We start from the raw sequence: 17667 nt of genomic DNA, 5'->3' as shown, positions 1-17667 counted from the left end.
GGTTAAGCCATGGCCTGTTGGCGGTGGCGTCCCCTGGGCTTTAGCGCTTTTCTCGTGAGTTCTTGGTTTCGACGTCTTACTCACGGTTTTGGGCGTTTCCTCGGGATCGATCTCCTCAGAGTCCGACTCCTGGGTGGAGAATGTTTCTTCCTCCTCCTCGAAACGCTCTTGTCCTGTCGGCGCCGACGCCATTTGCAGTCTTCTTGCTCTTCGGTCCCTGAGTGTCTTCCTGGACCGAAACGCTCGACAGGCCTCACAAGTATTCTCCTTGTGTTCTGGTGACAAACACAAGTTACAGACCAGATGTTGATCTGTATATGGATACTTGTTATGGCATTTTGGACAGAAGCGGAATGGGGTCTGTTCCTTCAGCCTTGAAGAGACACGTGGCCGGGCCGACCAGGCCCCGACGGGGATGGAAAAAAAAACCAAAGGGCCACCGGAGCTCTTCTTAATTCGGTGTCGATCTGTTGTAACTAACCCGATACCGAACGCAAACAATACAGACGATTTTTCCGAGATTCTAACTAACTTTCCGACCCGAAACACGGAGCGAAAAGGAACACGTCCGAACCCGATGGCGGAAAAAAAACAATCTAAGATGGAGTCGACGCCCATGCACAATGGAGTCGGATTCGGAGGAGTCCCTCGGTCTCGTGACTCGAAAAAAGACTTCTTCGAAGAAAAACAACTTGTAACACTCCGAGCCCAACACCAGATGGCGGGATGTGCACAGCATGTGTATCTGCAGCTACACATGCCATCGAACATATATATATATATATATCTCTATCTATCTCACAGAACAAACCACCACAAAACCAAAATTACAATACAGAAATTAGGAAAAGCATCGGTTACAAAATTAACCTAGATAAATCAGAGATTCTGCAAGTACAGATTGACAATGAGAGAAATAATAGCCTTAAAGGCCCAACACCCTTTAGAACGGAAGAGGATTCTGTAAAATATGTGGGCATGTATTTCATGATGCTAGTAACAGAATTATTTAGGGCTAACACTTCTCTTCTAGTCTAAAAGAAGAAGGGATCTTCTAGTGTGGCACCATCTGAACTTTTAATGGCAGATAGGATCATTGTGATGACCAAGGTAGTCATTCCAAGATTGATTTACATTTTTCAGGTGCCCCAAATACAATAGACAACGGTATATTTTGGGAGCTACATCAGGCTATGCTATAGTTTGTTTGGCAGAGACAAACTCACTCGAGTCTCATAGAAAACGAAGGCACAAAAGAGGCCTAGATATCGAATGAAAGGATATATAGGACATTCACTCACCACTAGATACACATGAACACACAATAGCTAGAAAAACAGTATGTTGTCTGGCAACCCAAAATAGCAAGACACCCAGAAACAATATGCCAGCCATATAAAGAGTATAAGGCACGGGGAATATAGGATCCCATATATTGTTCACAACTTTTCCGTCCTCACTGACCCCAAACATCTCAACTCATGCTTCATACTAGCTGGCAAAGGAGTAACATACAGAGCACAAATATGGGGACTGTAGAGTCCTAGCAGACTTCTATGAAAAGGGGCAAATAATATCACTCAGGGATTGTAAAGGCATGCCTCTGGACTAAAGTGGGAAAGTTTAGTCAGTTTAGGCATAGGGCGACACACCAGTCCTTTAAAGCAGCCATACAACTTTGAAAAACGGGTTGTCTCATTAGATATAATTGGTCGGACAGCTTCTAAAATACACAGTAACAACAAATCCTGAGACTTCAGAAGTGGGAATATATAGTTAAATGGGAAGTAATGGCAGAGAATGGATACTGGATTAAGCTGTTTGCAATAATACAGTCCAGTACAACAAATCAATCCCTCAAAGAGAATCAATCAGCAGTTGTGATGATAACATGTTGCTATCTCATTCTGGACACAATGGGGTAAATACTCCCAGGGACGTCAGTGCACTGCAAGAGAGGTTGCAGGAAGGTGGCTACTCCAAACCATATTTTGTGGCTTTGCCCCAAACTCACTCTATACTGGCTTTTTCTGCAGTGAGAGGAATAATGGAATTCCCAAAATCGAAGAACCCTAAAACCACAATACTGGGCCTCAGACCTCCATTGGTAAAAACTAAGACACTCATATCCTACTCTTGGAAGCAAACAACAATGCACACAATACATCTATGGGCAAACGCATTATGGGCTACCATGGCAATTGCAATTCTATTAAGGGTCTTTAAATGCCTAGGAGACAAGCATTCAGAAGTAGTTTTATAATTGTCAGTGGCGTACTTAAGGATCACCTGATTTGTCCAAAGACATCCACAAAAAAAAAACAAAAAAGAAACTTAACTCTTAAAACTACTGCAGAGGATGAAAGATCAGCATAATAAATCAAACCACAATGAGCATGAGATGCTTGAGGCCTGTCCCGTGGAAGACTGGTTACCAATCAACCAATCAATGAAGACCCCCACACCGCCAAAGCCAACCTCCACAGAGGAATGAAGGCCGTAGCCGACTGGATGAAGGACAGCAGACTGAAGCTGAACTCAGACAAAACAGAGGTCCTCATTCTCGGATCCACCCCATCAGCCTGGGACGACTCTTGGTGGCCCACATCTCTAGGCACAGCCCCGGAACCCACAGACCACGCTCGCAACCTGGGGGTCACACCCTGCGGATGCTCCGCAGGATCTTCAAATGGATTCCCCCTGACACGAAGAAAACCGTCACCCAGGCCCTCATCACCAGCAGACTCGACTACGGGAAAGCCCTCTACTCAGGAACAACAACCAAACTCCTGAGACGACTACAACGAATCCAGAACGCCTCGGCACGACTAATCCTCGACGTCCCCCGACGCAGCCACATCACACCCCACCTAAGAGACCTGCACTGGCTCCCCGTCGACAAGAGGATCACCTTCAAACTCCTCACCCCACGCACACAAAGCACTACAACACCGAACCTACATACCTCAACAACGGACTCAGCTTCCACACCCCCACCCGAAGCCTCCGCTCAGCCAACCTCGCCACAATTCCCTGTATCCGGAAAACCACCACCGGCGGCAGATCCTTCTCCTACCTCGCCGCCAAGACCTGGAACACTCTCCCTACCAACCTACGACAGACTCAGGACCTGCTGGCCTTCAGAAGACTTCTCAAGATCTGGCTCTTCGATCAGTAGCCCCCCGCGCCTTGAGACCCTCACAGGTATGTAGCGCGCTTTAGAAATGCAGTGATTGATTGATTCAATCAATGGTTCTTGTAGAGCATGGCTAATCACCCACTAGGGTCTCAAGGTGCTGGTTAGAACCGAAGGTAATGACTGAGTGAGGATGAAACAAGCAGATTGGACTTCATCCTTTCTAAACCCTAATGTCCGACAGGTGTCAGTTTAGTCAAAGGGTCTTAAAAACAGAGTTGAGATTGAGTCTTGTTTTTTTTTATTTGTTTCATGTCCACAATTTGTCGACAAGTCATTTTATTTATGTATGTGTTCTGTTTGTTTTCCCCAATAACCTGCCCTTTCTGTACAAAGTCCAAGCATGTGGACCCACTTTCTGGTGCAGCAAAAACAAAATGTGCATTTTAAACAAACTTGCTGATACACTTGGAGCTAGAAGAGGAGGATTTGCAGGCAGGCACACGTGTGGTATTGTCTGCTTGCGAGTTTAGACTTCAGTTCAGTTGCAGGACTGCAAAGTTGTTGTCTACTCCTGGAAGGTACTGCACTAGTGGGTGTACTCTGTGGTGGATCGCCAAATGCTCAGTGCTAACTCTGATTAGGAAAAAGGGGGGGGGTAGGGGTGGATGTGTGTGTTGCCCTGATTCTGCAGGTAGTACAAGGCAATTACATTATCTGTTTTTATAAGGACTGTTTTGTGATTTAGATGGCAGAAGGTGGCTTTCAAAACCAATCGCACCACCAACAATTTCAGGAAGCTGACTTGGAAAGTCTGGGGTTGTCCATAGACTCTGAACAGGGTTGTAATCCCACCTCCCACTACCATCAGAAAGGCGTCCATGGTAATGGTCACTTGGATCGAAGGATGGTCTGTCCCATAACAAAATGTTGCTGATCCACCACTGCAGAGAGTGATGGGTCTTGTTCCAAATCAACATTAGATCCTCCCATGACCCTTCACATGTGGCCACGGTCGATAGGCGTTCTTGAAGCGATGTGTAATCAGGCATGGGTGAATGACAGATGCAGAAGGCCATCATGCCAAGGATATACATTGCTGTTCTGTTAGCTGATGATTTGGCTGAAAAAAAGGCAGCAGTAACTGAAAGGCTTGGACTCTTGCAGGACGAGGACAAGCTTTCCCAATGACCGAACTAAGTATTTGTGACAGCTGACAGTAAACTTTGCACATGCTGATAGTGAAAACCCAGATCATGGAAGAGATCTAAAGTGATGTGTGTGAGTCAGTCACTGATGCTTGCACTCTTATCAGCCAGCCGTTGCGATACGGGAAAACTGACGTTGCTCCTCTCTAGATGTGCAGACACCATTGCAAGGCATTTGGTAAATATTCTAAGGGGCAGTAGTGACGCCACATGTGAGATGTTTGAACTTAAAGTGCGGTTCACCTACCATGAACCTGATGTAACAGCTATGAGCAGGATAGATCGGGATGTGGAAATGACGTCCTTTAGAGCGAAGGCAATCATGAAGTTACCTTTTCTTAGTAGAGGAATGATATCCTGTAGCAGGGTCATGTGCGAATGCTCTGAAGGATGTACTTTTTGAGGGGTCAGAGTTCTAGAATGGGCCTCAGAGACCCATATGCTTTGAGGATTATAAAGTAAACAGAGTATATCCCTTTGCCACACTGGTGGTGTGGCACTTTCTCTAAGGCTTCCTAGAGTAAGAGTGAATGTACTTCCTCTTGCAGGAGCTTACCTTTATCCTTTTGCTATAGAGAGAAAGGCTGCGTGCTGCTTACATCACTGAATCTAGTAGGGAAAGTAATAAGCTAGTAACCATTTCTGAGAAAAACATTAACAGGTCAGGATCAGATTAGAGAACTGTAAAAACGATATTTATACAAAAAGGTAGCCTTTCTGCATGTGTGTCCATTCTGAAATAAGAAAGGTTATATACTAGGATTTATTTCATGGAACATGTCTTAACAAGTGACCTCTTTGTGTCAGATACGTTTTCCTTAGAATGCTCACTAACAGTTATTTAAGTATTTTTGGGATGCGTCTCACCTGTGCATTTTTGGTTTGGAAAGGTAGATGTAAAGAACTAGCCAGGGGGGTTGTTTTCCCTTGTGATCGTCTTTAATTTGTAATCTTTCAAAGGAGGCTTTCTTTCAACAAGACAGCATTTTCTAATGTACACGGGCAGCCAATGCAGAGAACTCACGTGCCGAACAAAGCTCAAGCCCCACACCTTTTTGATTGAGGATCAAGAATATTCTTGACCACAACTTGTCCGGCATATAAGATTTGAAACATTTAATTTATAACTGCACTAACAAATATTCTGTCAAGGAAGAGGCGCCATTTGCAGGTTAGATATAACCGGAATTTTCGAAGAGCAATTACTGGAAGAAAGATGGTAGTATTATGCTGTCCTCCTTGCTGATTTATTACAATAGCAGCCAGATAAACTAAGACATATAGAGAATAAGAAAAACGACATTACCCAGCACTACCTGGTGCGGAGACTACCAATGTAGGCAACCTCGGTGTCCCATTAGCACAGTATAAAAAGGCACCTCATAGTTCATAACATCTTAATTGCTGCTTTCAGATAAGTGACTTGGGTTTTATCACTTTACAATTGCTATTAGCTGTCCTGTACATCATATTTGCCCGCCCCCCTCCCGCATCTTCCCCCCCCAGTCTGCTTTTCCCCAGGTCAATGCGAGACAATGCGCTCACACTGGAAATGCAGTAGCGTGCCAAGCAGTTCTCATCTTACTCGCATTCTTGTGGTGTTGGGGCCGTACATCTGCAGTCCAGTGGCCGTCTCAGTCAGGGTTCCAAGCACCATTCTTCCCCTCGGTTCTGGAATTTGAGTGGGCTCTGTTAGTGTCCCTAGGACGAGGAGGCCTACAGGTGTTGATCCACCCTTGAAGAAGTGCAGTCTTGAAGGTGTTCTTGGAGAGCAGTGGGACAAGGATAGAGCATTCTCCAACTTGTGTAGTTAGTAAGTGGGTTTGGGGCGATGGAGAGAACTGAGAAGCCTCCATCTGCCCAAGCAGCATATTCCATGAGCGGCCATGCATACTGTGAACATGTGTTGTGCAGAAGAGTCTGAGAGGGAACAGTATTTATTTACAAGCTAGATGTGTCAGAGGAGCTACAATAGGGGTGTCCTGCTAAAAGGACTTTTTCAAATTTGTTTAGCCTTTAGAAATGTTAGTAAAGAGAGTTTTATCATCTGAGGTCCTAAACCAGAAGAGGGAGTAGCTGTGGTTCTGAAACCGTAAAGGATTCAAAATGTCTCACAAACACTAGATAGACTTAATGGCCAGTCTTACCCTGTATCACTGTGAGATACTGTTCCCACAGTGGGTGAAGAGTGGTGGAGGGTGGGGGTTAGGGTGGTGGCTGCCCAACATTACAGATGACAACACAGAAGGCTATGGAGTGTTCCATGGGAGCAGAGATTCACCAAGGAGCTGGAAGACCACTGTTCTTCAGACAGAATGCTACAGCCCAAGGGGAAGATCTAGGTACTAAACTAATAACATTGAAAAGGTTGGGGTGAGGTGGAACATCCAAAGTGAAGTACGGCATCAGGTGAGACAGCAGCTGCAAAGCAAAGGTGACGAGGTATCACAGGCATAAAAATGATGGCAGACAGTTAGGTGCAGGGACTAGCCACAAACAATCATATGGCATGGTTTCTATTTAGCAGAGAGCACAGAGCAAAGAGAGCATGTTTGGATTTCAGACTAGCAGTTTTGCAGTGTTTGTCATTCCTACAGGAACTAACGAGACATGGAGTAGTGTCTGAATAGTAGCTGAAGAGGTTAGATTAGAGGTTTGGTGGTGGGAGAATTTCAGCTAGGGGCGTGTACTTTGAGCTGAATGTCAGAAGATATTGAGGCCTAAGGCAATCTGTAGAAAGAAGATCTGATTGTATTTAGACTAGAGGCATTTGCCCTAAAGTTTCTATCTAGGTCTTGTGAGCTTTATATCTGGAACGGTGATCGTAACGGTGATCGTAATGTGTGAGTGGTGCAATCATCTTTTCTTTTTGAAAGAATGACTAAGATGCTAAGGAGGGTGACACCCTCCAGGTGGGTTTGAGTGCACAGGTGGGGTGCTGGTGTGATTGAGACTATTGACTGTGGGAAGACATGGTCAGTTTTGATATTCTTTATTATGGCTCTTCGAGAAAATACATTTTGCTGTGGTTAGATTTAATGTGGCTATTTACTGGCTAGTAGTGGGTGCGGATTTTTTGGGAAATGTGCTGTTGAGTTTTTATTGAGGGAACAGTATGGGTGGAGTGGGCGAGGCTGGTGGTGGGATATGCTGACAGAGGTAGCAGGAATCCTGGAAGTTATTTTGGGCCCAGGCAATTATATTTATACAAATCAAATAGGCCTGCTGAGCGGACATACCTTTAGAAGTAAGAGATGGTGTCCCAGAGCAGGACTAAAGCTCCTCATTTAGAAAACAATACCAAAGTTGGGGCGATGCAGGTGCTAAATGGTCGGAGGGGCTTTATTTGGATAGGACTGGCCAGAGTGGTTCTTGTGCATTATGCTATGCAGGCCAAGGAGCTTACGCTGCTGTTTTAAAGTTACTATTTTTGGGGGTAGGGAGTTTAGGAGGAACCAACATTTGTCTAATAAGAGCAGAGGTTCAGAGACAAGGTATTTCAATTAATTTCAACAAACAGTGACCATCGGTGTTACTTTTTTGTAGCTGTAAAAACTGGCAATTTAACCTGAATATTGAACACTGAAGGCAAGTCTGAGCAGAACAGTCAACAGCAAATTCATCCAGCTCACTGTTATATTCTGTATTCAAACAATCATGGTTTTTACTAGGGTAATAAAAAAAAAGCTAATTATTAAATCAGTACTGCCTAATAAGATGCAACCTAGCTCATCCATGCACTTCTGAGGTTACAAGTATTCTTGCTATTAATCTGCCCTTAACCAAGATCTTGACAAAGCATCACTGAACATCCTTCAAACTGCACTTGAGAGCAAATATGAAAAGTATCCCATGAGGTCCCACAATACCTCTAATTCACAAGAGTATGAGAAAGCAGATCATTAGTGTAGGGCTGTGACCTGCCAGGAGCCTAACCAGATTGCTAATTAAGACTAACATCTGTGAGACAACACAAAAGAGGTTTTTCTATGCTTGACCCAAGTTTCTGGGAGACATTTACACTTTATATTGACAGTACTTATACCTTACGATCTTTTGCAAAGATGTCACTAGCGAATTAAGAATGCATTCCTATGGTCTTAAGAGACAGTTCCAGCTCCTAAAAGGAGTATAAGTAATTCAGGACAGGTGTAAACTTAGCTTAATTTGCTAAATGAAAGCTTTGAGAAGCCTCCTTCTGCTGACAATTAACAGAATTACTTCTTGGAAATCAAAAGGTCTCTCACTATTAATTTCAAAAGAGGGCACCAGCACCCAAAGGTGATACAGACTGGAACTCCGTGGTGAAATGCATTGAGTAAAACAGATTAAGAGGATTAAAATGATAAAATAAATAGAAATGCACTAGGCACTCTCCAATGGAGAGTATGTTCCCTCCTTACAATAACACTGGAAAAGCAGGCTCTTTGCGGGGGAAGAGTCTCTCGTGTAGAACAGACACTTCTATTAATTTCTGAAGGCAAAGGAGCTGTGAAACAAATAATAGTCAACAGTGATGTCCTCACCTGATGAAGTACTTCAAGAGTGACAGGATAGAAAAGATTTTCAACGATGATCCTAATTACAGGACTTTGACCGGGCAGTAATAGTCCTTCACCAGCTGGGCCACCAGCAAGTGCCAAGCCTCCAGGCTGAACAGTTCCCACTGCATGCAAGGCAGCCTGGGCTCTCTGTAAAGAAACATGACACACATACAAGTCAAGCATATAACCATCCCAAATTACAACAACCGAATGACAAACATTGCTCATACTATAACTCACCAAATAGTCCAAACGTACAATAATTGACAAACGTGCATAACTAAGCTGAGAAGTAACACTTCTATCCCTGCAGGTTGCATAAACTTCTAAGACAAAACAAATACTGCTCCTTAAATTGAAAATGCTGTTCTTTCGAGATATTTATTTTTGTATAAAACAAATCCATCCTCCACTAATAAACCCCCTTCTGATGAATATGGATGGGACGTCAATATGCTTCAGATATACAGATTAGGCACAGACAAAGAAACATTGCTATGACACCATCTACCAAGATGACCTAGATATATATGTCCGAGGAATTCAACACAAACCAGCAAACAAAAGCTCCGTTCCATCCATGGATTGGTAATGGAACAGAAACACATTGCTCAAAACTGTTGAGCCAGCATCTCTCCCCTCTCTGAGCAGATGGCTCTGGGACAGCAATGGATAGCGTCATCAATAATGCCCTATCTGAGGTAAAGGGATGATCCCATCAACACCAGAAATCACGGGAACCCTGGCAGGAATATTTCCAACAGAAGTGGTCAGGTGGAGTGGGAGCCAGACTGCTCTTGAGGATTAGGTCTACCATCTCCTACCATGCTCCTTATGAATGTTCTCATCATAGTTGCCTAGCCAATTCAAAGAATACACAAGTGCTCCATTTTAAACTGATGTAATAATCTGATGATATTTTAGTTTGTACCCGTCAAGTAGTTTAATAAATGAAAATTGTTTTTGCTACAAAAAACAGGTCCATGGAGCCAAAAGCATTGTTAGGCATTCAATTTTTTTTTTTTACTAATCACGCTTTCATGAACCTTCCCATTAACAAAAAGCCTGCAGACAGCTAATCTTATTTCAGCCCCTCCCTACTTTAACCCTAACTTCAAACCAACGTTCCCTCTCTCTTAATGAGCCTAGGTATGCACCTTCACTCAATCCATTCAAGAAATATTAGATATTAAAATGTATGCCTCATTTTCCAAAACCTTTACAAACAAAGATATGCATCATGCAATATAGACAAGGGGTCAATGGGATACAGGCAAAGACTTCTAAAACGAAGCTGCTTAGACAGAAGCTTCAAGCACTAATATGAAACCAATCAAGAGGGTTACCACAGTGTCAACTAAACTCACTTGTATAGTCAAACAGAATGATCGATTTTGGACACTTCATAATTGCTTACAAGCATCACATGCATATAACTTAATCAGTGTAGAAGGGATAAAAGGACAAAGAGAAAATGGAATGAAACCAGATAGTGAATGCCAGATTAAAGGAACTGCATCGTATGTTCATAATACAACACAGTATTGGTCATGCAACAGAAAAGATAGTCACAAGACAATCTATAAGAGGTAACGCCAGTGTGCACCAAGTTAGATGGTAGTTATGTTTTTTCACACAAAGAGGAAGTGTATAAAGAACCTCTATTACGTAAAACATTATTGTAGGAAAGTGCCCCTTTTGGCATGATTTCCCCCCCTACTTTTTGCCTCATATTGATGCTAACCAGGTCCCAGCACTAGTGTTATTTCCCTAAAAATACATCATTGTTCCCACAATTGGCACACCCCTGGCACACAGCTAAGTCCATTGTAAAAGGTACCCATGATACCAAAGGCCCTGTGGTCAGGGAAGGTCCCCAAGGGCTGTAGCATGTATTGTGCCACCCCAGGGGACCCCCCACCAAGCACATGCACATTGCCACTGCAGCTTGTGTGTTGGTGGGGAGAAAAAGATGAAGTTGACATGGCACCACTCTCCAGGTGCCATGCCCACAAACCACTGCCTGGGGCATAGGTAAGTCACCCCTCTAGCAGGCCTTACAGCCTAAAGGCAGGGTGCACTATACCACAGGTGAGAGCATAGCTTCATGAGCAATATGCCCCTACAGTGTCTAAGTCCATTCTTAGACATTGTAAGTGCAGTGTGGCCATATAAAGTACATGGGCTTGGAGTTTGTCATTACAAACTCCATAGCTCCATGGTGGTTTCACTGAAGTCTGGGAAGTTTGGTATCAAACGTCTCAGCACAATAAGCCAAACTGATGCCAGTGTTAGGTTTATTGAAAAATGCACCCAGAGGGCATTTTAGAGATGCACCCTGTATTTTAGCCAAACTTCTAGTGCAGGACTGACCGGTCTGTGCCAGCTTGCCACTTCCAGACAAGTTTCTGACCTCACGGGGTGAGAGCCTTTGTGCTCTGAGGCCAGAAAAAAAGCCTGAACTAGGTTGAGGTGCTTCATACCTCCCCCTCCTGCAGGAACTGTAACACCTGGCAGTGAGCCTCAAAGGCTGAGTCCTCCTGTTACAATGCCCCACGGCACTCCAGCCAGTGGAGATGCCCACCCCCTGGACAAAACCCCACTTTTGGCAGTAAGTCCGGCAGGAAAGTTAGGAAAAACAAGGAGTGACCTTTTCAGCTAGCACCACCCCTAAGGTGTCCAGAACTGAAATAACCGCATCCCTGAAGAATCCTCCACCTTGGTTCGGAGGACCGGGAACAATAGGGTTAAGTGTGTGTCCCTGTCCCCAAAGGGAGAGGACACCAGAAGGATGTAGCCACCCTCACGGACAGTAGCCATTGGCTACTGCCTTCAGAACCCAGTAACGTCCCTAAATACAGGATTTAAGGTGTCCCCTGAACCCACCTCGTCAGATTCCTGGGACCTCAAGAAGACAACAAGAAGAAAGAAGAAGGACTGCTAAGCTGACCCCCAGGAGAGAAGACTGAAGACACCAACTGATTTGACCCCAGCCCTACTAGCCTGTCTCCCGCTTCAGAAGCCCCTGCTACAAAAAGGAGACGTATCCTGCAGGACCAGCGACCTCTTAAAAACCCCAAGAGGATAGCCTGCACCCCAGAGGACCAAGATCTCCTGTGGACAGCGGCCCTGTCCAGAAAGAAACTCCAGAACTGCCCCGGATCAGCAAGTTCTGCCCACTCTGTGCCAGACACCCACGGTCCAGGTGGTCCACTGGTCCCCAGGCTATTCCGACCTAGTGTCCACTCTGGGTTGACCCCTCCTGGCCAACAAAACAACCCCTGCAGCCTAAATCCTGAGGAACCCTCTGACCGTGAGAGAACCGGAAAAAGATTCCCAATGCCTAAAGGTACCCCTGCACCCGCAGTCCCCCCCCTGGCTTTGGCGAATCCAACCACCGGTCTAGCAACATTCAGCAGGCGGCCCTCCTCCTTGTCCGACCCCCTGGAACTAGCCTGCAGCATCTTTGTGAACCTGGGGTCCCCCTACTGAAAAGCATTTGGAGTCAGACACTGTTTGCACCCTGCACCCAGCCGCCCCTGTGCTGCTGAGGGTGTGCGTTTGGTGCTGACCTGTGTCCCCCCCCCACTCCTTCCACCCCCCCTCCAAAGCTTTCGAAAATAGAGTGACTATTTTGAATGCTTCAAATGTTGTGGTCACGTGAGTGGTGACATTTGTGCCAAGTGTTAGAGGGATGGGATGTTTGCATTTGACACAACAGCTAAGCTGTGTCATGAAATTTAAGATTTTTACTGCACTGTTTTACAATTAGTAAACATCCTCACAGCACTGCCAGGTTTATGTGCCTTCAGGAGCAGGCCTTGAAGATGCAGCCAAAGACCTAAATCTGGTTCTGTATGAATGATCATCCGTAGTTTTGTGCAGTTGATATTTCGTGTACAGGACAAGTTGTAATAGATATAGTTAGTTATGAGTAGTCCGCGACTAACTGATTTGGTTGTGTGCCATCTGAAGGTTTGGCATGTAAATTTGGCAACCTAACTCCTCCATACTTCTAAAGATATTTCCGGTATCTGACCAGTAGCATCCTTGCAAGAGTCTGCCATTTTGGTAATTTATATGGCACTAGAGGTACTCTCTACAATCACACGCTACATCTGTGACCTTTTCCAAATGACACAAACCGATTCATCCCCAGGGTGCGATGTTCTAAATCCAATCCTAATGAGAATTCTGGGGCCCTCACAGTACCCGCTGCAGTAAGAAGAATTTGGTAGCCAACGGGAACCTGGCTAAAACTTGCCACTCTACTGGTCACCAGCTGAAGCATAAATTAATGAGGATTTAATTCTGTTAACTAATTAAAAAACCTTGCTGGTTAATATTGGGGGCTGCACCTAAAGTGACATTAGGAACTTTACGGAAAAAACAGTGCATGTCTGTTATTGTGATTAAATTGTTGAAAGTAAACTGCTGAAGTAGATTGTTTCAATTAAGGAAAAAGCAATTAGAAAATCTTTTAGGAGTTCCAGATTTCCGTCATGTACCAACAGTGTGGTTAACTGGGCTGCAGTCAAATACTGTAAATAACATATCAAATTTTGAAGTTTTGAGGTGGAGACTACAGAACATGTTTTGTCACACCAAAGTAGATTGGTTAGCTTCCAGACGAAACCTTATAATTACTTCAGAAATAGGAAAAAGTACACTATTTTAAGAACAATTAATATAAAGTAACAATGTTCTAATTATGCAACCGCGGAATTTAAGATGTTAAATCAGATTTCTATGTTTTTAAAGAAATCAGAGAATCTGTATATATTTTTTAAACTAGGACTAAACGTAATAATAAGAAGGGAGTAGGGCACTCTCTAGACTTTCTACTACAGACAGTTAAAAATGCCTGTGTCACTGCACCATTAAACACTGGCAAAGCCAAATTGGCACGGGTTTAATGTGTAACACATCTAAACAAAGATATTCACAAACGTTTGCCTGGGTTCAATAGACAAAAAATGTTTAATATATTAAAGTCTGCCCTGACATTGTTGCCAATGCTGGGAGAAACTAAGGTAAATGAATACTTCCCTATAGAATGCATATGGCTGATAACTAACAGAATGGATGTAAAATAGTCACTACATGCATTCGAATGGAAGCTCTACCTAGAAGGTGAAATAGTACACCAAACATCCAACAGCATGAGGTGAGAGGTATTCTTCTTTGGGCGGTTGCAATGTTAAGCCAGACATATAAAGGCAGTCATTCTTCACAAGGTCTGGTTGCTGTAGTTACATTTGGGTGCACTTCCAGTCAAACAGAGCAGAGAAGCGTACAAAAACACAAGGAGCATCTCCACTATGCTTGAAGAAGTCAAGTCCCCTGGTAAAAAAAAAAAAAAAAAAAAAAAAACACGGGGTCAGTCAGAAGGTGCCAGCCTGGGGAAGATTATGCGGTTTCCTAGACAGGCTGTGGGCAGTTAGCCCAAATTTTCTCATCCTTCGCACAATAATACCAAGATTAATTTTAGATGAATAAGGTAAGAGGATAATCGATCATCAGAAGAACTTTCAGCTTCGGCCGAACCAGTTTATACCAAAACCTTTGCTTTACTTTCGAGTTTTAGGAAAACAAGAGAAAAATGTTTTAAACTGATCTAGGGAATCACTTCGCATCTCAAGAAAATCGCATTTAGATTCAGCACAGTGCGATGATCTGCAGAGGTTTGACATCTGACTTGATTGAGATTACTTAATGAATGTGAAAGAATGCTAGTACTGTTCTCACCAGGGTTAGAAAACTGTGGCAGGATTGGACCAGTCTCTAGGCAGACATATGTACGGGGCCGCCTACTGTTTCCTAAATCACTTCCACTGGGCATCCGAAAACAAGCTGAAAAATCTACTTTTTGTGTTTCATTTTTTTCTTGAATAGCTGTGCATCACGTTTTACAACTATGCAATTATTCAGTTCGAAAAAAAAAATTGAAAAAAACATGATCATCCGAACACTGCAAAGTCAAGACCACCTATAGAGGAATCATTGACATAATTTCACTTTTAATTTGCTGTGACTTGTAACATTAAAAAGTACAATAAATGTAGTGGTAACTGGGAAATAGGACCTGATCGAAATTTCATGTTTAGGTAGCCCTTTTCAGACACAGTCAGGCTTTCAGTTACACCGCTCTAAATGTTTTAGATTCCAACAGTTCCACTATTCCCTTTCATCTCACCAATCCTTGCTTGGGGAGGTTCTGGAGTTCATCGCCAGAAAAGTGAAGGTTCTCATGACTCTGCTGGGGCAAGGTGGGGTCTCCCAAATGTATCGTTCATTGCTCATTTATTCCAGGACTTGTTTGCCACACTCCACGATCATGGGGAATCCTGGGTGGGTGCTTTGGAGGATGGAGGAGCTCATAGCTCTGAGGGATATGGCCATATCATCTCTGCTCCGGATGATTCAAATAAATATCCTACACACCACATGGAGGCTTTGGAGGCTGGGTAAACTGATAACGTCTGCATGCCACCTCTGCAGAGCTGACCAGGCAGACTAATGTTATGTGCCTGTGCCCAATTATATTTCAGTTTTGGTACTGGCTCTTGGGCGTTTTATTGGGGGTTCTGGGCAAGTCAGTGGACTGCCCACCCCGGGTGGAGCTCCTGGGATTGCTGGAGGACCTGGGTGAAAACCGCTCTGAAAGGTAACTCCTGGGTTTGGGATCTTTGCTCACCAAGCAAGATATAGCTCCGAACGTGTTATCAGCAACTGACCCGGACTCACATGCTTGGCAACAAGCTATGGAGTGGTGTGCCAAGATGGAAGAGCCTGTGTACACAGCACACAGCTACCCTCACAAACACAGCAAGATATGGAGCATTTGGTGGGACTACTTTGGACTTCAGGCAATGATCTGAACATCCCTTGGGGAAATTGTAGGCAGAGGGCGATAGCTGGTTATTTTTGTTTTGCATGCTTTGTGTTTTGATTGTATTTGGAGAAACTAATAAAAATATTCTCATTTTAAAAAAGTACAATAAATACTAAAAGTGCTTCACTGGATATAGGGGCCTTGTAAAAGAATTACTTAATCGTTTTTCAAATCAGAGAAATAACTGGTCATTCAGTACAGTTTGGATCACTCTGAACTCTTGTGCTTCCACAAATATTTCTACCCAACTCAAAGTACTTTAAATTATCCTGCTTATTAAATGATGCACCTTTGTTGCCATTCATTACAAGTTAATTTATTTCAAATCACTTTAAATTAACATTGAGAAAAAGCACCTTGGAAATATGAACATTAGTTTAAATTGTTTATTTTTGATGCCCTAACGCAGATATCTATATTTCTGTAATATACTGAAATGGCGATAAAGTTTTTTATTTTTTTTAAATGCAGCAAGTGTCAAGTATGTACATTTTGTTTTATAAAACTCCAGTCCAGGTGTGCAATAATGCAGTGCGTAAATTGTATGGTATACTTAAGATGCTGACTTTCAGTCCAAACATTTTTCAACAGTGGACAAACAAGGTGCACTGATGGTCTGCAGGATATCTTGACTGCTGCACTTCATTAAACACCATGGCAACCACGATACAAGTAACAATACATTTTCCACCTGCAAATGAGGAGGGGGAAAAGGAAGAGGAGGATGGAAAGACCTCCATGAATTCAGTCATAGGAGAAGAGAAATGAAGGCTGGCATCACAGCTCCATCACATGAAGTGCTGGGTGACTGGCAAGGAATCTAGCGTCTCTCTATTCGAATCAAGGCTGGTACAGGCAAAAAAAACACTGGCTCCATGAAATCTGACCCGACGCCTTTACAGCAAAGGATTACTTGGGCAATAACTGCACTCTAAGGCGAAAATTGACCTGCTAGATAATATGCAGACAGCTGCCAATGACTGGCTGCTTAGACACTCTCTGGTGCCCACTGAGGCAGACTATACTTTTACATTTAACAAAACCTGGAGAGCTTGTCCGTCTCTGATTACTTGAAATCTTCCCTCCTCGCCTGAAAGCACAGACTTATTTCACTCCAGCTGGGTCGTCATCCTTCACAGAAAATGATACACTTTGGTATGGAGACCTGACTAGCTTGCTCAAATTTTGTACAAGAAGTTTTAAAACAAATCGGTCGGACCAAGCTGGTGCTCTGGTTAACTTCTTTTTAGTGCAAGCATATACCACAAAAATAAAGAAATGAATATGTTCTCCCACTTAAACGTGGCCATCATACGATTGCAATACAAAAATACATTTAAAATACATTGAGTGATTTGACTTTGTACTAAAGTTATTTAAATAATAAGCTGTTCAGTTGCTCCATGTATGTTTTATTTTGTTATTATTTAATATTTGTGCAAGAAACTAGTAAAGATCGGTGCCTAACCAAGCACACAAAAAGCAAGCAGCTACAATGTTGTAATGCCACAAACAAGTTTTAACAGCAACTTTAAAAAGGGGTCAGAAGGGGGGCATGGCTTGTTGGATCAAGATGGCATTCGCACTCAGAGTGGTCCAGACCCCTCCGTCATCCGCCGCTAACCAAAGCCCTGCGACGCAATTAACTGCTCCAGTCCAAAGCGGCTCTCTCTGGAAGGAGCCAGCAGCAAGAAACAGTGATCCCGAGCCCGGGAGTCCCCAAGAAGGCCGCGGTCATAGGGCCTGGTGCAGTAGTCCACAAGATGGCGGCGACCGGTGCCCCGGGCAGGCTCCTGTGAGTGCGGTGTGGGCCAGCGCAGTAAATATTGGGCCCGGCTCACAAGTGTCCTTACAAGCCGAAGAGACAGGTTGGGCAGTGGAGGA

General features: G+C 43.8%; 1 protein-coding gene across 4 annotated transcripts in view; it reads right to left on the bottom strand.

Annotated features, from left to right (window-relative positions):
* PTBP3 (polypyrimidine tract binding protein 3) overlaps positions 1-17667 on the bottom strand; it is a 467207-nt gene that overhangs the window by 194059 nt on the left and 255481 nt on the right. For all 4 annotated transcript variants that reach the window (XM_069238700.1, XM_069238675.1, XM_069238683.1 and 1 more), the window contains one exon: positions 8871-9035. In XM_069238700.1, coding sequence (XP_069094801.1) covers positions 8871-9035 — 165 coding nt within the window. The remainder of the gene's footprint in view (positions 1-8870; positions 9036-17667) is intronic.

The sequence above is a fragment of the Pleurodeles waltl genome, chromosome 1_2, assembly GCF_031143425.1.
Source record: "Pleurodeles waltl isolate 20211129_DDA chromosome 1_2, aPleWal1.hap1.20221129, whole genome shotgun sequence".
Taxonomy (NCBI): domain Eukaryota; kingdom Metazoa; phylum Chordata; class Amphibia; order Caudata; family Salamandridae; genus Pleurodeles; species Pleurodeles waltl.
The sequence above is the reverse complement of the archived record's forward strand: the minus strand, read 5'-3'. Positions and strand labels throughout refer to the sequence as shown.